At 43.6% G+C, this 23,847-nt stretch overlaps 2 protein-coding genes across 4 annotated transcripts in view; both read right to left on the reverse strand.

The window, feature by feature from the left end:
- Positions 1–4,977, reverse strand: part of TSPAN14 (tetraspanin 14) — a 33,598-nt gene extending 28,621 nt beyond the window's left edge. The window contains exon 1 of the mRNA XM_084210238.1: positions 4,788–4,977. The gene's annotated coding sequence lies outside the window, so the exon portion shown is untranslated. The remainder of the gene's footprint in view (positions 1–4,787) is intronic.
- Positions 4,978–10,584: 5,607 nt separating this feature from the next.
- Positions 10,585–20,777, reverse strand: PRXL2A (peroxiredoxin like 2A). 3 transcript variants are annotated; one of them, XM_084209888.1, is made up of 6 exons: positions 20,606–20,777; positions 14,603–14,782; positions 14,138–14,229; positions 12,131–12,271; positions 11,209–11,373; positions 10,585–11,076 (listed from the first exon to the last, which is right to left on the reverse strand). In XM_084209888.1, exons 2-6 carry the CDS (start codon positions 14,778–14,780, stop codon positions 10,978–10,980), a joined length of 675 nt encoding a protein of 224 aa, XP_084066014.1. In that variant the 5' UTR covers positions 14,781–14,782; positions 20,606–20,777; the 3' UTR covers positions 10,585–10,977. The 3 variants fall into 3 exon arrangements, with proteins under 3 accessions (XP_084066014.1, XP_084066015.1, XP_084066013.1); XM_084209889.1 differs by lacking the exon at positions 20,606–20,777 and adding an exon at positions 20,576–20,587; XM_084209887.1 differs by lacking the exon at positions 20,606–20,777 and adding an exon at positions 17,383–17,518.
- Between the last annotated feature and the right edge of the window lie 3,070 nt (positions 20,778–23,847).

Consider the following 23,847-nt stretch of genomic DNA (forward strand, 5'->3'; position numbering starts at 1 on the left):
GGAAGAGCAATATGCATCCAAAGAATGAGCTCCATACCCCAGCAGCCAGAAGGCTGCTGTCACATAACGACCAAAGTAAAAGCTCTCAGGTGTCTCCCTTCAAATCCTAATTACTTTAGGCTATTGCCTTTGCTTTCTATTCCAGAAGTTTCTAGGTGTCAGCAAACATATTTCAGCATCCATTTTATGCCCCAAAGCAAGAGTACACAACTTGCCAAGCTGAACAAATGAGGTTTTAAAAAATTTTAAAATTCACAGCATTCAGCTGCCTCCAAACACTCAGCTTCATCCTGTAGCTGCAAGGGCAGCAACTCAAACACCTGACTTTGTTACCTTCAAGTCCATCAATTATTTAGACAAAGCTCCTTTCCAGAGAGACTCAAGTATCAATTATTTAGTCTTTGAGCTGGAAACAAAAACTGATAAAAGAGGAAAAGAGATTTCTGGAAAGGGCTGTTGGGACACATGAACATATTTGAGGTTGTACACAAACAACCTGCCTGAATCAGAACAAGAATGCCAAAATAAAACAACCCCTAAAGCCAAAAGCTCACATGCACACACGAGCGCATCAAATGCCAGAGACAATTAGTGCCAAAGAGCCCCAACTACATCAGGGAGGTTCAGAACTTCTCTTCCCATAGAAGACCTTTATCAGTTTGGTATAAACGCCTGTTCTCTAGCCCAGGAGCACAAAACACAGAAGCTCTTTTCGAGTACCCCAGAAGCTCTTCTACAACACCAAGACAACATTCAACAACGCCCACTACCAAAACCAAGGGGAAGCAGAGCCCTGGGTTTATTACACCTTCACCTTTCCCACTCAGGTTCAGATTAAAGATGAAGACAGGCCTAAGATTTTCAGCTTTTGCACAACTTCTAAAGACAATGACACAGCAAGAGCTCTCACAGCACAGATAAAGCATTCACCTTACATAAGAGCAGAAATTCTTCCACTCACACAACATACAGAAGCTGTAGTACAATGAAACAGACAAAACACTGTTGCTTGGCTCCCAAAGAGTTGAATAAAGACAGGAAACACTGAAGCAAAACAAGTGCTGATCCCTCCCCCCTGCCAAACAGGGGCTGAGGCACACTTTGGATCAGAAAGGAAAATATACCTATTTTTAAACCCAGTTAAGAGTCCTGGGTTTAGATACAGTCCCTATTGTGGCCAGCACATTTTATTTTTATTTGTTAAAGGTTTTCTGCACGAGTGATAACCGAATTCACATGTGAATAACCAAGCAGAGTGGTTCTTCTATCTGAGGGCTTCAGCTCCAAGAGGTATGTCAGACTGGTCAAAAAGTTTAGCAAAAGCCTGGCCATTCAGGGCAGTTGTTTCAACTGCAAACATCACAATCCCTTATGCAGTCAATTTTTAAGGATCACCACTTTTGCAGGTGATCCTCAACACCTGCACTTTGCTATTATCCTCACCTGTGACAGTCCCAAAACAGTAGAATTTGCCCAACAATGATTTTTCAGCTGACTGACAATCTGAAAGCAGATTTTCTCCAGAATAAAGTTGTTTTACAACACAAAAGGAAGTTTAAATATGACATTCAGCTACAGTTAAGTAGTTAAATTGTACATTTAAAATTAAGTCATCAGAGCTTAGATTTTCAACCCCTCCCCTTCTTTTTAGATTGTTGAATCAAAATTCAGATTCCCATATTCTTGGGAAGATCTAAACTATTACTCTTTAAAACCCACACATACCTAACCGTGCTAAGCTTTAGTCTGACTATCTCTGAAGTTATTCTTAACCTTCATGAGATACTTTTGACTGAGCATGAGCAAAAGAATAGAAGAGAAGGATCCTGCTCCTGTCCAAACTGTGCCAGGGGCTGAAGGCAGTATCAGTAGCTCCACCCCAGAGACCAAGAGCAGAGGTTTGGAAGACCCAAAGACTTTAGGACTGGATCAAAACCAGAGAGGAAGACACATGGCCATCCTTTGGACCTAGAATATAACCTCTGCATCTAGAAATAACTTCTACTTAATTCCCCTTTAGTAACAGCCTGCACAATTTACTGTCTGAGGGTCTAATTTACTTTACCTGAGCTACTTCAGCTTGAAGCAAAACACAAACCACAGCACGTTCATGGATTTTGTGAATTGCAGCCCTCCTAGCCTTAGAAACGTACCACAGGTGGCAAAGTGTGAAAGTCTGTTCTACCAAAAAACAGGAAGTTTTGACACAGGAAGCCACAATGCAAAGCAACATGGCACAGAGAGCTCACAAGTGTGTCCGAAATCCACAGATTTTTCCATACCCCACCCAGGTGAAACTTTTTGTAAAAGCAAAAAAATAAAGGGAGGATCTGTGGAACAGTTTTGGTAATCACTCTGTGAACTCCACTTCCCCTCACATACACCCCAATGAGAATTCTGTACTAACACAGGGACATCAAAACAAGCGTTTAATTTGTTCACACTTATCAGTGCTCAAACTGTGCCACACCTAATCCACAATGAGAAATTTGACAGACTAAGAGAATCAACTGTAGCAGTTTGTCAGCAGAAAAATTCCTTTTTTCCAAACAGCCATTTCCAGGTAATGATAGTGGGTAGCCACCCACTAAAGCTTCAAAAACTAAATAAAAATAGCCTCTAAGAAAATGAGAGGTCAGCCTCAAAACAATCCAATATTCCTCAGTTATTCATTAGAAACAGACAGATGAACTCATTCATCATCCAGATAAAACCAAATTCATAAGACACCATGTCAACAATTTTCTTGCTACACCCAAGAGCAAAAAGTTATGCCTTCAATACCAAGGAAAGTATTCCAATTAAACAGCATCTTAGGGCTCAGAGCAAGGGCTTTTTATGGTCCTTTCATTAGGAATTACAAGGCCTAACGCCAGTAAAAGGCAGTGCAGAACACACCCCCTTGCAGTGCTGTTAGCTATGTTACCCATGTGAAGGCTCTGCACAGACAGGGCTCCTAGCAAAGATCACACTTCTTCCTTCTTTTCTGCCACCCTCCCGCTCCCCACAAGGAGGCAGGAAGGACAAGAAAGAGGCTTTAAACAGGAAAGTTTGCCTACTATGCACTAAATGTCAGACAAAGCCTGTGCCCAGAAACAAGAACAAGACTTAAATGGGTTTTCTCCTGATTTGGGGACTGGAGATAACGCTACAACACAAAGGGAGCTACAAAGGAAGCTAACTGGATCGACTTACACTAGAAAAATAATCACACAGAGCACACACCACCCAGAAATCAGCTTTCCATGATTGGGATTTAGACCCAGACTGCACCTTCAGCAAGTTCACCTAGGAACAAGATCAACAAACAAAACGCCAACTGTGTAACTTACTTGTTTTTACTTGCAACTTACATTGTTTTTTTTCAATTTAAACGCACTTACAAACTTTTGGAAAGTTTTTTCTAAAAATTCCTGTTTCAGTGACATTTTAGTTTTGAACAAGGCAGCCCTCTAAGGACAGGCAGCAACAATATTCCATCCTCCAAGAACAGAGCTAAAAGGATACAGATCACACCCTAGAAGTACTTTCTTCCAGTGTCATTAACCAAAGGATAAAGAACACCATTCGCCAAACATAAGCGCCCTGAATTCCTCTAAAAAACCCAAACACACAAACCAAATCAAAAGCTGCAAAGCAATTTCCATCACAACTCATTCCTACTTCATATCAATGACTAGACTTGACTTCCCACCTGATCCCTTCTCTCTGCAGACAATTCTTGTGTCAAGCAGATGGGGTGCTAGCACCCCAACCTTCCACACCAAAAGCATGTCAAGTGTCACACATTTATTATGAGTATAGAGTGTCTCAGTACTGATGCCTTACTCCCTGCTGGAGACAGCCAGAAAAGAGATGGATCATCTCACCAGAGAGCACTTAGGAACAAGACACACCCTGTGCTTCCCATTCTCTAGGAACTCCTTCCATTTCATCCAGAGTTCTAGGTCACACGGCTTATGTCACTGTAACAAACAAACAAAAACCTAACCAAACTAAAAAGCAGTGCTGGAAGCATTTCGTCTTGCCAGCTATTTTAAAATATCCTTCACACCTCCACCACCACCTCATTGGAAGATCCACCAGAGAAAGGAAAAAACACCCAAACAAGTAGCTTCTTTTACAGCATAGGCTAGGTTTCTTAGTGAGGTTTTATTTGTTTATTTTTTATTCAGAATGTCTCGAAATGCTAAATGTACATAAAGCACGTAAGATAAAGCAAGAGCCAAAACAGAACTGACCACGGAGCATCACCTCCGGTACCCCGCGCTCCACGGCCGGGCCTGTTACGGCAGGAGGCTGAAAGGGTGTCAGAGAGCTAGATCACTACCACAGCCCACAGCCAATTAAAGTTAAGTTATTTTTAAAATTAAGTTACGGGCCTCAATCCTTACACCCACTGCGCCGTGTCTCCCTCTAAACAGCTGGAGCGACGGCGGAGAACGGAGCGGGCAAACTCTGGCTGCAGCACCCCGAAAGGCCTTTTTCTTCTATTGTAATTTTTGTGATTACTACTATTTTTCTCCCTCGTGGCACCTCAACGAGACAAGCTAGCGCGAATTCCCAGAGGACTCCTCTCCCGGCCTCTCCGCCTTCCTTTAATGGGAAGGACAATGGCAGGGGCTCGCCACAGCCCCGCGCTGCCGGGAGCCTCAAGCTGCGGGGCTGCTCCCGCCCGGCGCTGGGGCATGCTGCAGGGAGCACACCGCTCCGCGTTCCAGGACGGGGACAGCAAGGGGCACCCCGGGGCAGAGGGCGGCGGGTGCCCGGGCCGGGCAGGGACTCACCGGGGCAGGCGCCTGCTCGCTAAGTTTCGCCGAGCTGGGCGGAGGGCGAGGCGGCGGTCGGCGTAGGTCCCTCCGCTGCCTCGGCTAGTCCATGGACACGGCGGCGCTGCCGGAGCCTCCTCCCCGCGTCAGCTCGGCCAGAGCGCCAGGCGTGCCCGCCGGGCGTGCCCTTGTACCGAGCCGCCCCGCCGCTCTCCCGCCGGGCCCGGCAGCGCGGAAATGAGAGTCCGGGCCACGCCCGCTCCGCACGCCGCCGCGCTCCACACAAAGGGGGCGTGCAGGAAGCCCGGCTCTGCCTCCGGAGCCCCCGGCAGGCGTCCCCCCGAGCACCCCCGGGCCGGGCGGAGGCTGCGGGCGGCCCCCGCCCCTGGCGGTCCCGCCCCCCAGCCCTGCGAGCGCGGCCGCTCGGGGGGGCCCGCGGCTCTGTTGTCTCGGGCTCGTTCGTGGCCGGGCGGCTGCGGCCCCGGCCCGGCCCCGCGTACGGGGCTCAGCCCAGCCCGCCCCGGCCGCGCCTCTCGGCCCGCAGGGCTGCGGAGCGTGACCCAGCGTGTCCGGGCCAGCACATGCTAAGCGATACTACAGGCACGGTCGAGCCTACCTGGAGAGCCGGAAGGCGAAGGACAGACATGAAATAAAATGACCCCGCAGAGTATTTTGAGTCTTCGGGCGTCCCAGGGCTTTTACACCTCCCGAGACAGACGCCGAGAAGAGAGGAGGCAGGGAAGGGAGGGCTGAGCTGTTTAAAGCCGTGTAGTTAGCGGGCGATAGCTCCCACCTGAGGCAGGCACCGCCTGGCAGGTGGGAAATGCCCCCCTGCCGTCTCACTGGGCTCCCAACCTCCGCCCTCCCCTTCTGTTCATTTCCACGCCTTGTGATCTCTCTTGACACAGGGAAACATTTCTGTCACTTTCATTCCCATCCTCATATACAAACCACAAGTACTGTTTTCAGCGCTTCGCTAACTGTGAAAATACATTTGTGGCAGGAAGGCAAGGCCAGGGGAGGTAGAGCAGCACCACACGTGTTCTTACAGGCTGCCTCGTATTGTCTGCACTTTCTTCATCTCCTCCAGCCCCTGGACTTGGAGGAATTCCTTATTCCCCCCCCCCCCCCCCGAATCAGGAACAAGTCCACTCACAAGGACAGCAGCAATCGCACTGAAGTGAAAGGAACTGTTGAGCAATCCAATGGTGTGAGCTTTGCACTTCTCTAGTGTGCTAATTCTCCGCTCATCAAAGCTGACAAGCAAAAGCGTGCTAGAATTAATAGTAAATGCACAGTTCCCCTCACCCAACCCCTTGTGATGTCTGACAGAGCAGATACACACCCGTGTGTCACCCACTCGCCGCTCACATGAACAAGATTCCTTCTCATTTCCCACATGCAGTTCTTTAAATAAATGGGGGCTTCGGTTTGGTTTGGGTTTTTGTTTGTTGTTGGGTTTTTCTAACGGGAGGGGGACTATTTGCCAGCCTACCCCGAGCTTGCTCAAGCCTTCTTAGAAACCAAAGCCAAATTGAACTGAGTGTTAAAGCTGACAGAAGATGCTAGAAGAACTACCTGAATTTTGAGCGGAATCTAAGAGGGGAAGGGGAGCTCGGAGAGGTCACTGGATTATCAAATGGTAAGAAGAACTAAAAGAGATCCTTTCTCCATCTCAGAAGTACTGAAGTAATCTCACAGAGCACTGAGTCACGTCACCAGAAAGTCCAGAGCCAAAGCAGAAAGCTCTAGCATGCTGATTCTGTAAGAGATAGGAAGATGGTGTAATTCTGAGATTCAACAGGGAAAATGGGAAATTTCAGAGAAATTCAGCAGCTTTAGGATGTAAGGACTGTGGAATTAGGAAGGGCATTTGTCGATAAAATAAGGCTCTCTTGCAATTTACTATTTGTAAAATGGTTAGTGTTAGCAGTTCACAGCATATTTGAATTGACTGTGCTCACTGTTAACATGGAGCTGGTTCCAACAGCCTCTCTGTGTCCCATTTATTTGCCTTTGACATTATCTCTGCACAGTGCTTCACTGTGTTGCCAAGTAAATTGGAGTAAAAATCTCATCCATCACAGAAACCATTAACTAAGTGCTAGGGCAAATTGGAACACTTTTAAAAGACAGTCACTTCAGCAGTTAGAGATGTACTAATCCCGCAGGAATGAAAATAGGAAATCTGATTTTTTGAGTGAATATGTGCAGGCCGATGGTCATGTGTGGTTTGTTAATGTTGTTTCCCTCTGACTACTACAAAATGTTTTCTAAAATAAATGAAATCTTCACGAGGAGTAGCTGGTGGAAAATGGCCTGACCAGACTGTTCACCACAGTGTGTGTTTAACATTATCACCAAATACTATTTTTCAGTGTAAAGAAAAAGTCTATTTATGGAGGGAGGAATCCAGAAAACAGAGTTATAGTTGGAATTGTCATATGGTTTTGATAATTCTGAGGTTAAGAGAGAGAGGTGTGCAAGGAAACAAAGCCCACAGAAGCTACTGAGGGACCTTAAGGAATTTCAAATACAAAGAAATCAGTCGCTGAATCTAAAAGAGAAAGCAGAAACATTGGATGTAAAGCCTTTGTAACACGTTCGAGATCGATTAGAAGAATAATAAATCAGGATGGAACTGGTCAGACACCCAATAAATTCGAGGGGATCAGTCTGAATCAGTGATTTGAGTTTGCCCTCAGTCCCAGAGCGTTTCCCCACCTCCCCCTGCTGTGAGCGGCGGCTGTCGCAGCTCTCTGCTCCGGTCCCCTCGATCGGCCCCCGACAGTCCGTGCGACAAAGGCAGCCACGGCAGGAGAGGAAATTAGTACCACAAAAGGGCAATAGGTTAAATGTTGTAAGTATCGCAGTGAGTCTGTTAATAATTTATTCCCTCCACTTAGAAATATCTATATACCATAGACTGTGTTCGTCAATACAGTATATCCTTTTCCCAAGTCTCTTAAAAGGAAAACGTCCATACAAGTGTAAAGATGGCAGGAATAGATGTCTGTTCCAGCAGCTTCCTTCCAGCCGAATCGGACCCTACAGCGGTCGGATCCTGGAACCTGTTCAGCAAATCTTCCACTGCAGAAAAAACCCCTCTGGTCCACCTCTCCCCTGCACTTCGGCTGGGTAGCAGTGACATCCAGCGGTGCGGAGAGAAACTTGCCTTTTCTTTTTCTTTTTTTTCCCCCTACCACAGTGCACCACAGGAAACGCATCAGAAAATGGCAGGGATCCCTTGGCATTCCCGTCTCGTTGTGGATGTTCGCGAATGGCACCAAGGACAGGCACTTTGACAGATAACGACGTGAACAGATAACGCACACGGGGAGACAAAGATGCAGAACCAAAAACATTCTCTGGGGCAGACAATCTTTCTAATGGTCCTAAAAGGACACTGCAAATAGGAAATGCAATTGGGGATCCCTGAAGTTCAAATAAAAAGCACTTTCCTATATTACACCTACATCAATTACTTCATAGCATTTTCATTCATGAAATATTTTTCTTGAACCCAGTTATGCGCTGAAGAAAAGATAAATGGGCTGGCAAACAAGGAAAAGTTGATTGAAAAAAATTGCACAGCAGAGTTGTGTTTCTCAAGCCCTACCCTTGCATTTCATGCATTTTTCTACTCACCTGATCCATCTTCAACCTTAAAGATGAAAATAAATAGAATATCATTCTGCATGGGTGCAAAATACACATCTCAGACTAACAAACAAACTTTTAATTATTAGTTTCCAGTAAGTTGCTGAGTGTTCAAGTATGATGTGATATTGATGTGCTGAGAAGTGGTTTAGATTTTGGGTACATGCCATCTTAAAAGAAAAAAAACAAAACATTAAATGCATACAAGGAACTGGGCCAGCAGGGGTAGCTGTTAGCACAACAAAATTAACAACTGTAATATTTTTTTTTGAGTGGACATTCTGAATTCAGTCTGCAGTATTGGAAATTCACTTAGATGTAATTTATTCCTTCTCTACTGTTTTGCTCTAATTTTAGTTATTTGGTTTAACCCATTTTCAATGGTAATTATCTGTTCCCAGCTTCTATCTACCACCTATTTTCTATCCTTCCCCTTTTTATTTTGTCAGTGTGGGATTCAGAAAGGATGAGTCAACTCCAAGTAATCCCAAGGTTGGCTTGAACAAAAATAATCAGATTTATCAATAACAATTTTTCAGAACAATTTCAAATGGCATTTTGACCTTCTTGGGCTCCAGATTTTTACTTGATTTTTGAAAGACAAGGGTAAGAAAACTTTAAAATGCACATAAGTTTATATAACTTTCAAAGAAGTGCACTAATTGTTTATGGGAAATAATAACTGTTTATAGGAAATAATACTGTTCAGGGGAGGAAAATACCTCAGTCTGATGTGGTTTCCATACACATCCCTCTGGGGAATCTGCCAAAGCAGAAAACTTTCAGTTTCCATGAGTACTTTAATAAACTTAAAAAGAATTCATGGCTCTTTCTAAAAATGTTTTTACATAACAGGAACACTTTAGCATGTTGTAGCGTTAGCGATTTATATTTTTGACAGCCATTATACTTCCAAATGCTGGACAGCATAGCTCCCTGCTTGTGTTGCCACTCCCTTTGGGTAGGCTGAGAGCAGGGCTGCAGCCTCATGGCATCCTTGTCAACATCTAAGGCTCCCTGCAGTCCCAGCTCTGACAGAGTGGGTGGAATTCAGTTGCCTGTACACAAAATTGTAAGGAGATACTTTCCACATTTAACAGGTTCTACAGGCACTTCACTTTATCTTCAATTTCTAAGAATTTATCTGGCTTCCATCCCATTCTCCAAGGACTGTTTATGCCTTTCACATTTCTTGTTTATGTGAAATGCACAAACAGCCCTTGGGACAAGGCCTGAAATGCAGGTCTAAGATCAGTACCTCCTTTGCTGGTCTTTGTGCAAGACCAATTCTCTGCAAATGGCAAAGTTTTCTATTTCCCATGAGAAGGAAAACTCGGGACTCTACAGAAGCCACGCTCCAGAACACTCCTCCTAAAGGATCTTTGTTATTCAAAGCCCTTGGCAAATATAGCTTACACCCACTGCTTTCAGCACCTCTTGTGTTCCCTACCCCTTGCACTCCCAAGTATCCATATGCTGACTGCTGACTCTAAGTGGACACTTACACAATGCTTTGAACTTTTTAGGGGCTTGTGTCAGCACACCATACCAGTACTGCCTTGCAGCAGTAAGACCCAGGAAAAGAATCCTTCAGGCACAATTCTTTATTTCATGGTTCCCTGCACCTGTCCATGGCTCCAAGGAGAGCCTTTACAGACAAAGTCTATATCACAGAGTCAATTTGCTGCACTCTTCAAATCCTGTTCCTTTCTTCATCCCCAAGTTTCAGCTGATAGTAGCATGCATGAGTGCAATTTCTATTTAGTTCCCAAATGAAACATGAATCACTCAAAATTCTCACTGCTAGTGCTGTTTCTGGGAACTGTGAAGACTCTGAAGAGCATATAAATATTTTTTGCTAAAATCAGTTTTACCTGGAAATAAATACTAAGAAAAAAAAGAATTTCATCCATAAGGATGCAATTTAAAAAAAAAAATATCTTAAATACAAAAAGGAACCTGCCTTCAAGCCACTATTATCTTCCTTGGAAGGAATCACATGGACTTAGAAGATCTAGAACCAGCAGTGAACTAACAAGAAATTCACTGTCCAGACATAGTGGCATGTCTTGAATGCAAAATCTCAAGAGTTAGACGGACAGGGTGTAGTCTTCTAGAAACACAGATGTATTTGCATGTTAATGAAAAAGCAAAAACCAAAGACATTTTATTTATGTAAAGTTTTATTATATTTTCCCCTCAGCTGGTACACCATTACCACAGCCTTAGAAGAGTTTTGTTTCCCTAGGTAGACAGGTTTTCAACTGACTGTCTCTGACTGAAAACATCTAGGCTAGGTCAAATTTTAGACTCAGCCTTTCATTAATACAGCCAGATACAAAGGACCAGTCAAAATCCTGACCACCTGGAAGGCTGCAAGGGAACCAAAAACAACCCAAGAGGATTTTAATCATTTTCTATGTTTGAATAGAGAACCTTTCCTGTGCTTTGATCACTAAATAGTTAAGCAATTACACCACGCATTCAAGACATGGATACATTCTACATTTCGAGCTCTAATCAGAAACATGTGCAACTGTTTTTCCACTTATGAAGCCTGTGGTTTTATCTTCTCAGCAGCTTCAAGGACAGATGGAAGGCTGACTTTGTCTCCAAATTCTTTCTCACGATGCTCCAGTAAAACACCCTAGTCAAAGACACAAGAGAGAAATTCAGACACGTCTCTCTGCAAAAGATCCACTGCCCAGGCAAACAATTCCAGGAAGCAAACTTCTGATCTAATATGATAGAAAAAAGCCTCCTAGACGGCCTGCAGTACCTGTCTTCCTGCCCCAATCACATATACACCTCCCAGGGTGAATCCTTCTCCTTCCAGATTTCCACTATATCCACCTCTCCAAGCACGGAAGAAATTTTGCCAAACTCCCAAGCGGAAGAATCCTGACAACATCATTTTTCGTCTGCGTGGACCATAAAAGCCTTTCTGCAGGAGAACAGAAAATATGTCAAGAAAAAAAAAAGGGAAAAGGACTTTTCATTCATGTGGATTTTAAGCTCATCCACAAGTATTTAAGCCCCATGTACACCTACATCCCTACTGCTGACAACAGCAGTGCTTTGTGATAAACATATTTTTTGGTTGGTTGCTGGTTGGGGTTTTTTTAATTCAGCCTGATTCTTTCACACAAGCAGGGGGAAGAGAAAAAAAAATAAAAAAATCATCTAGTTGATTTTGAGTATTACATATTCTTTTTTCTTCAGAACCCAAATGATTTTTAAATGTGTTTCCTGGTTTAGGGAGAAAGCAGGGCGGTGGCTCTGTAGGACATGAGATTGGCAATCCAGCACGTGCCAGTGTACTGGAACAAGCCATATCACTGCAATCTAGCCTGTAAATAATGAATTAATTATATGTGTCACCTTCAAACCTTGATTCACACATCATAAATATCTGCAAGTCACACAGACAGTGAAAGAAAGGAATAAATATTAACAGGCCATATTGTTTACCTGCTGAAGGGGAAGAATAATCCTGCAACAGCACCTTATCAATGCATTGCTACACTGCAGTTTGTAAGCTCAGCAGGATATATAAATTTAGAAGAACAAAGCCAATTAACTTCTTAAACTACTAAATCCTTTTTCAATCAGACTACATTCTACTTATTCATACAAGCTCCTCAAAGAGGGCATTCATAGATTTGTTTTTAAACAAAAGGAGAACACCAACTTCACTATACCTTTTCATCCAGAAAGATTTCTCCTTTGAAGTAATGCTGAAAATCCTCCACTTCAGTCCCTATCTTCTCTTTCACAACAGCATAGAGAGGGACACCCAGCTTAGACAGCTGGGGTTTCAGAGAGGAGAGCTCAGAAGCCTCCTAAGCAAAGGAAAAAACCCCAAACATTTCAGTCAATAAATGGAGGCTGGAAAGCTTCACCTTGAATTTCAAGACCATGAGAAACACACAACTTCTAGCCTGAGGCACAAGCCAGAAATAGACCTGTAACATTTAAGCTAGTTGTACTCCTAAGCAGCTCTTCATCAGATTTACTACAATTTTTCTTTGTTAAACGTGGAGGAAGAAGATTCTTTTGAGCATTCACTGGAAAAAACATATTTTTAATTTAAAGCTGTATAGATACTTTGCCTGCAATAGGGCTTCAATTATCTTCTGAAGTATTTGAGAATGGTAGGAATATAATGCCTGCGCATCACTTAACTTTTTCAGAATTTTCAATCTTTTTTCCAAGTCGACATCCATCATTTTCAGTCCTTCTGCCAAGTATTTTGAGGGTTCTGTGCAGAAGCAGGCTATACAAATTTACAGTAAGTAATGAAGATATACCCTCCTTCCTAATTCCCCCACAAAAAAAAAAAAACAACAAAAAAACCAGGGAATTTCTTCATAGACTTGCAGTATCCCAGAAGCAAACCTGCTTTTTCTGGTGTGTAAGAGTGTGAGGTGTCACCACTCATCTGCTGGGTTTTTTGTTCTCCTGAAGGAATCCCAATTCACACAGTTTGTACAAAGATCCCTGAGGTTTTGAACAGATCAGAGTGTGCACTGAAAATATGTTTCTGATCTCCCATGGAGAAAGGTCATTTTTACTGGACAGAATTCCCACATAAAAAAATCAACTCCACACTTTAAAAACATAGACACAGTTTACATGATCACTCTCAGTCACCTAACTGAAATACCTTAACTGAAAGGCTAGCAGGACACCTAGAATTCACTGAGTACCAAGGAGCAGATAGGGATAGGGATCCCGAGATCCCGAACACAAAGGAAAATTTGAAACTTCCAGTAATACTACTACTGCTAATAATAAAAAAATCACCCTGGGATTCTTGACTGAGTGTGTGTGAAAGTTACAGAGTCAGGCACCTAAGTGCATTCTCCTCCTGCCTATGCTACACCTGCTCAGAGAGCAGAGCACTTGAACCTTCCACAAATTCTACATGTATTCAAGCACTTACTACTGATGGGAGCAGATGCCTTAATGAAGAGGTTGCAATATTAATTACTCCATGTTATAGAGCAGTGAGTAACAACATAATAACTATTTTTCCCTATAGCTATGAGAAACATAATGTCCAAGGTGCAAGGCACTGGGTACATTCAAATCGTGTTTTAGGTGTCTGCTTCCAAGGAGCTCCACCCAAGGAGCCTCATGTCGACTTAAGGATCAGAATCTGTTTTCCAACCCACCTTGTTATGGAACAGAAACTTCTTATCTTCAGAGTCTGTACCTTCCTGCCTCACATTTAGCACCCAGAACCAAGAGGTACTCCCTCTATGCACACCTCTTTTTCTGCAGATGAGCCTTATCTGATGGCTTTCTGCCAATCCAGTCTTGGGCTGTATTTGACCAGACACTACCTGGCTCACAGAGACTTATTTTGGACTATATATATATAAATAGCTCATAAGACTCATGACCAACTGAATCTTGTGCAATCTCCCCTTCTAATTACCATGGGCTAGGTCCCTGGCAGATGTAAAAATCATGTAACCATCACCTTCAGAAAGAAAAAGCTCAGGGCCTGGACCATACAAACCAGCTGCACAGGAAACTAAGTATGCTGGTAGCTGGTGACCAGTTTTAACCATGAAACAAAACCTTTCAGATACTTTAGATGCATTTGATAACTGTACTATTCATCCCCTCCCTTTATTTACAGACTATCTATGCAAGCAGATCTCAACTCTTCTTAATTAATCCCCAAGCCCAGCAAGTACCTCTCTGCACAAAAATCATCCAGGTCTTCGTACAGCCATGATCACTGCACCATTTTCCTTCCATAGTTCACCTGCTTTGAATGTCCTTTGTTCTATTTGTACAGGAGAAACAACACCAACAATAATATCAGTCAGTCTTGTCTATAATGATTAATACTTTATAGACCAACAGAAAGCACTGCAGAGAATTCCACATTCAAATACAGTTATAACAGAAAAAAAAATGTATATGCATAAGAGGAGATTACTGCATTATTGATTTTTAGAAGTGTGTCTTGTTTCATCCTGAAATAAATAACAGTTTTGGTTGGTTTTCCTTCACCACAAGTATTGGGTATCAAGGACGCTCAACTACATGTCACGGCTAGGAAAGACTAAGAAAACTGCTTCCAACCCTGGCCTTAGAAAGGCACTTATAAAAGTCTAATTCTTGAAGAAGGTGGTCTGAAACAGCCAGAATCTTACCTGATCCCAAAGTCTTTAGCTCTATCTCCTCTAAAAACTCCAATGTAGCCTTTTCTGGCTTGGACAAAAATAAGTCAGTGTTAGCAAGGACGATCCCCGTCACAGCTGCACCAATGGCTCCCAGGCCAACAGACCACATGCCCATGGTGAAGGCCCCCAGGTCAGGCAGGAAGGACATTTCTGGAAACAGAAAGAAAGAACAGCTCTGACACTGAACATCAATGATGCCAGAGGACAAGGAATCGGATTAAAACAACTAAAAGCTCATGCAGGTATTTTTGGTTTAATGGAGATGATCTGATATTTATTTATGTACCGAAAGGGGTTTTAAAAGATAGAGATTACATTCCAGTTCTGTGGCTGACCCATATCAAAACTAGATATTGACAAGATGTTCCTATCCTTCCCTGCCCCCAGACAAAAACATCAATGATTAAGTGCTCAGTGCAATGAGGAGAAAGATGACTGAAGTGTATGTGTGTAATAAAGAGCCATTAAGAATAACCCCTGTACATTAGCCAGTAACCTAAATTAATAAGACAGCAGTTTCTTTCAAAACAAAAAAGAGAAGCATTTGTAAATTAAATGTTTTACACATGCTAGTCTATATAAAACTGTGAACTTTACAAATATACTATAGAAGACTTGGGAAAGAGAAATCTAAACCTGCTCTATCTGGTTCATCAGAACTGGTAACCTTTCACATTCTTTACAGTTCCCCACTGAGAACCAAAGCAGGCACAAAGCCAAACTTGGAGCTCATGCCTGCGGACAGAAAAATGTAGACTTGCAACCATTTCATTACCCAGTGATACTGCAAACACGCCTGGGACAGCACCATCTTCCTCTGTGTTAACTCACTGCCACTCTCTCTAAAACAGAAAGGACAGCAGGAACAAACAGCCTGCACTCACACACACCACTTGGAACTGACAGCATACAAATCTTCCAGCGTTCAAGTACACACACTGCCTGTTGGGGCTCAAGTTGGGAGGTAATTTTGTTTCACCACCTTCCACAAAGTCCCCACAGCCCAATCCTGACCCTTGCAAGTGTTTCACAAGCCTGGAAAGGGCATCCAGCGAGGCAGTATCAGTTAAGGAGGATGCTGGAAATCACAACAGCCCTGCCTCACGGACAAAGTTCAAGATCCAGCTCTGTGAAATAACTGGTACAAGAGTCACTGGTGTTTTGGCAGCACAAGAAGTCACTGTACACTTACATCTCAAGGGCTGTATATCTGCACTCACACAACTGTAGCCTTACACATTATGGAGAATCGATTTTTTTTCCTAAAACCCCTATTTCCTGATAGAATATTTTGTAAATACTGCTGTCTCTATATACTTTTGTGTGGGCGAGGTTCCCACCTCAATAAATGTAAGAAAATATTACTTTTTTGAACTGTGACTGCTAATAAACCAGACATACACATCATCTTTATCCCCATAGGATAGTTGCCAGAATTCATAAACAATTAGGAGTAGCTCCTCAATTTTGTGTCCAGAATTTTCTGCGGGAAAATCCCTTTCAATCTTTAAATCCAGCTCCAGAATACTACTGATAAACAAATGCAACACTGGGAAAGAAAAAAATAAAAAAAGATCACATTGTTCTTTTAACAGCATACTTGGTTTCAAGGGAGGCAGTATCATGGTATCTAAAAATGTAAGTAACCCATGATCCTGAGCAAGAAACAAGGCCAGTTTACACAAACATCATGCAGATAAGAGAATAGATGCTACCCTATTTCACCACTCCTTCCTAACCAAGGCAAAACTTCCTTGACTGTATCTGCTTTCTCTCCATACTTCTTTCAAACACAAAGTCATGTTGTACTGACATTTTTTTATATCTGCCTCTGATACCTATCAGAGACCATCCTGACCCCAGCTTTTGGAATGATGCAAATGTAACTCCAAATGTATATAATACAGCAATATCCTTGTGTTAAGACTTAAAATCTCTGTAGCATACCCAATTGGCTAAAGTCCTGCAGCCCTGCTCCCTCCCAGAGTTCGATTACCCAATTATTTGGATTTCAATCTCACCAGGTTAAGGAGCGTTTTTTTTTTTTTAAATTTATAGTTACAGGCGGTGGAGGGGGACCCAACTATTAAACCCTTGTGCACATCATTTGTATACAAAAATGTTACAAAATTTGTGGCAAGTGATTAATGAGTAGTTCTCACATAGCTTTTCATTTTTATTAGCATTAAGAGTATCTCTAAAAGTCAGCTTCCAATCAGTAGTTATTGATCTAGGAGATCATTAAGTGTAGGTGGACTCTTTGTCACTCTCCACACAGTGACAAAAACCCCAACCTTATATACATGGGAAATTTTTGCTATTTATATAAGTAGGAAAATGCAGCTCTGCAGGGTGATACCTAAATTCCTCCCCTGCTAAGCAAACACCATAATGAGCCACTTCGAAAAATATGCATGGGAAGCAGCAGGCAGGATTATTAAACCATTTGCTAACGAGACAGGCTGAGCCCTGACGCATCATGTCATTGAACCCCAAGTGCCGAGACTGACTGGAAAACAGCTCAGCATTTGCAACTAGCAGCTCCATTTCTGGTAAGCCGCTGTTTATTAAGGGCATCTGAAGCTCAAAAGGACTTCACAACCCTCCCCTCCCACCTTAAAATACAAACAAATCAGGATTTTAAACACCGCGCAGCACTAAGAGGGCACAAGAAAGCATCCCACAGGCCATAGTCCATGAGAGGAGACAGGAGAGCATCCCGCAGGGCCCTGCAGGGGTGCAGCACTCACCGGAACCCATGCAGGCTGCGGGAGCGGAGCCCCGCGGGAGCGGAGCCGGGCTGCGCTGCACGGCGGCCGGGCCGGGCTGGGCTGGGCAGCGCCGGGGAGGAGCCCGCAGCCTCTGCCCCTCCGGGACCGGGCCGGTCACTCCCTGCCCCCGCCACCGCAGCGACAGCAGCCAGCACGGCTGTCCAATCCCGGACAAGGCTCATTTAAAGGTGTCCCAAGCGTCCAGCCTTCCGGTCTGTTTTTTAACTGAACACATGGTTAGCCTTTTTATGGGGCGGGCAGGTACAAGGAACAGGGATTACAGAAAGCCTTTCTGAAGCTGGGAGCAAAGCACAGAACTTATAGATAGATCTGCATGCTAAGCCACGCTCTTCTGTAGAACTGGGCATTTTTACAAGTAACGTCTTCCCTGTGTTTCAGCCTATTCTACATCTAACCCCTTCATACACGCACACAGTATGCCCAAACAATACAAACAACCCTACAAATTAAAAAGTCATCACCACGCACAATATTAGGAACAAAATTATTAGTATAGAGGCTGTACCTCTATAGAGAATTAACCCAGTGTTTCTATAGTCAGTTACCTGCTTTAGTGGCAACATCCCTTTGCTAAAAAGTATCATTTTCTCTGAGCCTAGCAGATCTTCAACTTCTCAATTTTGTTAAAACTTCCAGAATAGAATGAACACTCCTCTTTAAACAGTACAGGACAAAGAAAAAAGGAAAAATATCTTTTTGTGTGTATGTTTTTGTGGTGACCACAAGAGGTCTACAAAATAACAGTGAGTTATTTTATGGCCTGTCAGTTAACCAGAATTTAAACAAGTTTAACCTTAATCCTGTTTTAAGTGCCAGTGGATGGTCTTCACTTTTGTCAAGACCAGTTAAAACGTTGTTTTCTAGATGTCTCATTTCCCTCCCACCCACAATCAAAGAAAAAATTGTCATTCAGAGGACAGCTATCCTTAAACATTTATTTTAAGAGTAAACAGGACCCATTGCAGCTGTGTCCCTCTGTTTTCAAGATGCCAGTAAGACTCAGAGTAGCAAACAGATTTCCTCACATAATTTTCCTAAAAAGAAAACTGTCTTGCAAGTTTGACCGCACTAGCAAATACTCTCTAGCTTAAAATGGTTTTGACCACTGCTTGTTCTTCCTTCCTCTCCCACTCCAGCTTCCCCAAGATATTCCATATCAGGCCTAAAAATGCTTCAGAGCTTTGTCAGAACTTGCGTATTCCAAACAAGTTGAGCTGATTTTTTACGAGACATTTCCCACCTCCCCCCCCCCCCCCAAAATGAGTCACGATTACAAATACCTTTGTAAGTTACCTCCTATAAAGAAAATTTACAATTCACAATAACCGGTAACATGCTCATCAAGATTTCATGAGCGTTTAAATACCATTAGGGATTGCAAAATACAGCATCCTGACAGACCTTCAAACTTAGCCCTGCTTGAAGCAGGGATCTGACTGGTAAAACCTAGGAGTACTCTTCCAACTTATACTGGCCTGTAAACACCAAAATCAATGCACAGAGAAGCCTCCTAGCATTTCTTGTGGCATAAATGTAATTTTCACAACACAAGGGATTATTTTCCTTTCTTTTTAGGTCTTTGTAAAGACCTAACAAACCGCACATTGTGTTGAGAATAACAATCATCTTTTCAGGTTTTTCCCAATTTGGGCATGGTTTACTACTGAATTCCATGGCTGTAGCTGTAGAGAAAGTTGCTGTGTCAAGCAAACAAACCATACTCCTTCCTTTGAAAGGAAGTTAGTTGTTACCCCCATTCTTAGACTGTTTTAAAGAAACCCAACATCTCAACAAGCCTTTTCTTTAGAGCAAGGGAGAGCAAAGAGCTCTGGCACACCACTTTGGAAATCTTCCAGTTAGTTCTCTTGTTGTACTGAGAGGGAACAGGCAGCTAGACACTGTATGGAAAAATTCAGATCTCTGACGAGTCAGTGAATGGATACCACAGAGATGTGAGATATTTCATGGAGCACAGAACTGCAGAAACTACCTATCTGAAGATAACACAGGATGAACTCACAGCTTGGTCTGCTGGTGATGCAGAGCAGGAAAGCTGCGCTCTGTGTCAATCTGAAGAGGTAAGAGAAAACCAAAAGACCCACTAGTAATACAAGTCAGCATTTACTGAAAGCATAGCAGGTGCTGGGCAGCAAGTGATCCCTCCTGTTCCCACACAGCAGATCCAAGAATTCTAAGTCCTGCAGATTCAAGCTTAAATAAAGATTTTCCCACCCTGTTGGGTTCTTAGGCCTTGCCTATATTTTCACTTTCTATATTTTAACTTCCACATTTCTCACACTAAACAATTCATAACAGCAAAATTGTTAATAAAAGCAAAGACACAAGAAAATGGACACGTTTCAACTCCAGCCCATAAGGCAGAGGGGCTCTAGGCATGAAGGAGGCTGTAACACATCGCCATATACCCACCCAGGGCAGAATAATCTCCACACAACCTTGTTTCCCCTTGTCTGCTATGAACCAGCTCTGATGGGAACAGTGGTTATAAAAGAAAAAGCTGGGAGACTTCCAAGCTGGTCCTTTGAGCAGCTCAAAGGTGGATTTCTTGACCTGAGCAATTGCACCCAGGACCGAACCAGTGCATCACGAATGGAATGAGAAAGGAATGTCTCTGTCCTTCACGGATCCTGCTGTGCTACTCACACACGGGATAAGATTGCCTAGCAAGCAGGGATCTCTCAAAACGTCAAACCACGAGGGCAGGCATATGTAGGGACAGCTCGGGATGGCGAGAGCCGCGGGGAACCGCGGCCGCCCCTCGGGGCTCAGCTCGGGATGGCGATCGCCGCCGCCTCCCCCCGCCGGCCCGCTGCGGCTGCGACCCGGGGCCGGCGGGGGGGGAGAGCCCCTCCATGGGGAGACAGCCCATGGGAGGGACAGCCCGGCCCAACGCGGACCCGCGAACCCCCCCGCCCGCCGGACGCCCACTCTGCGGCCCCGCACTCACAGCGCCGCTGTCCCGCCCATCCCCGACGCGCCGCACGCACACGCGGCCCCGCGCCCGCACCGCGGCCCCGCACTCATCCCGCGCCCGCACCGCGGCCCCTCGGCCCCGCACTCATCCCGCACCCGCACCGCGGCCCCTCGGCCCCGCACTCACTCCGCACCCGCACCGCGGCCCCGCACTCACCCCGCACCCGCACCGCGGCCCCGCACTCACCCCGCACCCGCACCGCGGTCCCGCACTCCCAGCGCCGCCGCTCCCGGCCCGCTGTGGCCGGCGCCGCCCCCGGCGCCCTCCGCGCACGCCCCGCTGCCGGTCGCACCGCGCTCGGTGCCCTTCGGCCCGGCGGCTCTGCGCCGGTGCGGCCGGCGAGATTAGCTCCGCCGTTAGCGGCTGGAACGGATGAAAGCCTTCTGTTCCCTCTCGGAACCCATAGTCCCCTCTCGGGGGCTACTGCAGCTTCTGGCTAAGTGAAGAAAGAAATGAAATACATTATGGGATACAGTGCTTAAAATAGGCAAGGCAAAAAAAGCACCCAACCCATAACGACCTGAGTCCAAGAATGTAGTGAGCTTATCATTCAACTAATCTGATTAATGGGGCACTTAAAATGTTTGCATATATATTGCATTCAAGAATATACTTGCTCAGATAAGACAGCCAATAACATGTCACAACATCGTTTAACAAACACGCTCTTCAGCTGCTTGTGGTCATTGGGCACCACTCCAACCACAAACTCAGAGGACTTGTCTTCACTACCTTGGGACTATTTCCTGAGATCTCCTGTTAACCTGGCAGCTAAAATCCCCCTCCACAAAAAAAAAAAAAAAAAAAAAAAAATATTAAAAAAGGTAGTAGCAATAGCAGAACAGTCTGGTCTGTAACACAACAGTAGCTCAGGAGAATGAACATAACCCTTTTGATGGTACTGGCATGTCTACATTCCACCAACCGCTGTTTCACTGTTTTTCACCAAGTTCCAAACTTGGTGAAAAAACGGCCTTTTCTTATCTCTCTGCTCCTACAGCCGAGCACAACAGCCATGTGTTGCCAGTAAACCACACAGAAAGCAAGTTCTGCAAGACAGCCTATTGCACATGTCAGAATGGCATGGGCTCAAGCAGTTGAAGGAAAAGATTGAGTCTTTTTGCCCAAAATTGTGGTAGTTATGCTTTTATCTACACACATTATTTTAGAAATCAAATTGATTATAAAAAGCACTAAAGTCTTAGCAGCAGTTAAAAAATAACCTAAGCAAACGTCATAGCAGAAACAGCATTACCAGACTGCCTGAAAGAGATGGGGAATTTGGAAGGATTAAGGATTTGTAGCTGTTTTTTCCTGGGAAATACATGAAACAATGTATCTGCTTTTTCTCCTTAATCCGTGTGGGTTGGTTTTCTGTCAACACCAAACATGATATGCTGAAGTGACTTTGTCATTTTTTTAAATTCAATCAGCATTGATTCAGACTACCAGAATATATGTATCTGCCATGCTGACACAGCAAACATTATGAGCAAAAAAAATTATTGGCAAATATTGTCAGCCATCATTGTATAATTAAAACCCTAATTTCTGCAGGCTGTCAAGATTCCTTTCTTCTGAATTTGACTAAGGTTGTGGACTGAGCTGGCAACATTTGGCAATGGTAGAATGGCAGCTCCATTATTTTTGTTTCCATGGTAAGTACACAAAATGAACTTTTTCTTAATGATACTTCTGCACATGACACCTCTAACAGCCTGGCAGCTGGCCTACCACAATTCTAAGGTAGCCAATATTGCTGAGGAGGAAACAAAACCCCATCTATCACAAAATGACAATATCTATCTATTCTTTGCTCTGGGCAGGAGTCCATGACAAGGCACCAGGCAAGAGTAATAGGCAGTTCATCTCAGAAGTGACTCTGATTTCATTTGTCCCCATTGTAAAAATGTTGCACTAAATGCAGCAAAATCTGAGCCCATACATCTGGATTCCATCCAGGAATAGCCCTCTACTTTACAAAGCAGCAAAATCCTTTGAATGCACGCACACATCTAACAGACACAGAATCCAAAGAAATAGGTTGTCATGAAAATCTACCAGAATCTAACCTTCCTTTCCCACACCTCCAGAAATGCCTGCTTTCCTTGCAAAGCTAATGTATTGCATTAAGTGGAGTTGCAGCAAAAATCACTTTGTCTCTATTAGAATATCTTTGCCTTCATTGCCTCAGAAAAATTTTGGCAGGAAAATGAGAATTTGACTTTGGTTTTCTGGTTTTACCTATTGATAAAATCATATTAAGATTGATCTATTATAGTTAAATTTTTCCATGCACTTCTTCACATGTTATTCATATATTTTTCCTCTTAAAAAGAGACTAATAAGCTCTCTAACACATACACACAAACTTCACAAAGCAAGGGACACCAATATTTAATCTTCAAGTTACCAGGTTTTGAACAGTGTTCTTAAAAAATACATTCAGGCTTTTACTTTCTGCCTTCATGATTCAGTTTTATAACAGTGAATGAGGAGAATCAGTCTGTAAACTGCTTGTACATCAGTTAATTAAATTTCCCTGGCATGCCTGTAAGTCAGAATGCAGTGTATCAGTAGCTGTGCTAAAACATGATCTAGTATTACGAAACTTTCAATTCATGTACAGAATGACAAAGCTGTGCATTATTTCAGGAGTCTTTTCTTTTTCTTGTTGGGTCATGCTTCTATAGATCAGCCTTAGACCAAGGGCATTGTTAGACAAACAGCTTATATTAGAGACACTGTCTTTTCTATGAGGAAACAGGAGATCTCTAAAGCAACAAGGAAAGACAGTTGGTGGGATCTAGGCCCTAGGTCTGTAAAAGGACTTTCAAAACCAAGCCAGTAAGATTAGAAGTAGATATATAAAAAAATACAGCTTGAACTTCTCACCTATGTGCTATTAAAGGCAAAGCAACACAGATTCAGACTGACGTAGCTCTCCACTAGGCCAAGCAGAAGCTGTCTTTCGTTTGAAGGCTCTCCAGTGCATGTACCTGTGTAGGGGTGTTCTCAACCACAGCCTGATTCTAAAGAAATAAACACACCAGTCAACCTAGACACAGAATCTCAGCTTTCTCTTAGCTAAGATCAGGGTGCAGTAGTCACAGATGAAACCAAAGGAAATACAGGTCTTTTGAAATTAGTTCATTCACATAAGCAGTTCACAGTGGGACACCAAGAGATTGGTGCAATACCCTCCATCTGGACATGAACAGGAAGAAAGAATTAGTAAGTCTTTTCAGCAGGTACACAGACTCTTACAACAAATCTCTTTTGCAATAGTGTAATAAACACTGAATCACAGAAAAGCCTACCATTTACAAGACAAAAGATAACCAAGGCATTTGGAAAGTGCAGATGAGGTCATTAGTCCTCCCACTGTCCTTCAGTCTTCAAATATCCTTGTGTCAGGTAAGTGTAAT

The sequence above is a fragment of the Fringilla coelebs genome (genome assembly GCF_963513975.1).
Source record: "Fringilla coelebs genome assembly, chromosome: 8".
In the NCBI taxonomy this organism is placed as follows: domain Eukaryota; kingdom Metazoa; phylum Chordata; class Aves; order Passeriformes; family Fringillidae; genus Fringilla; species Fringilla coelebs.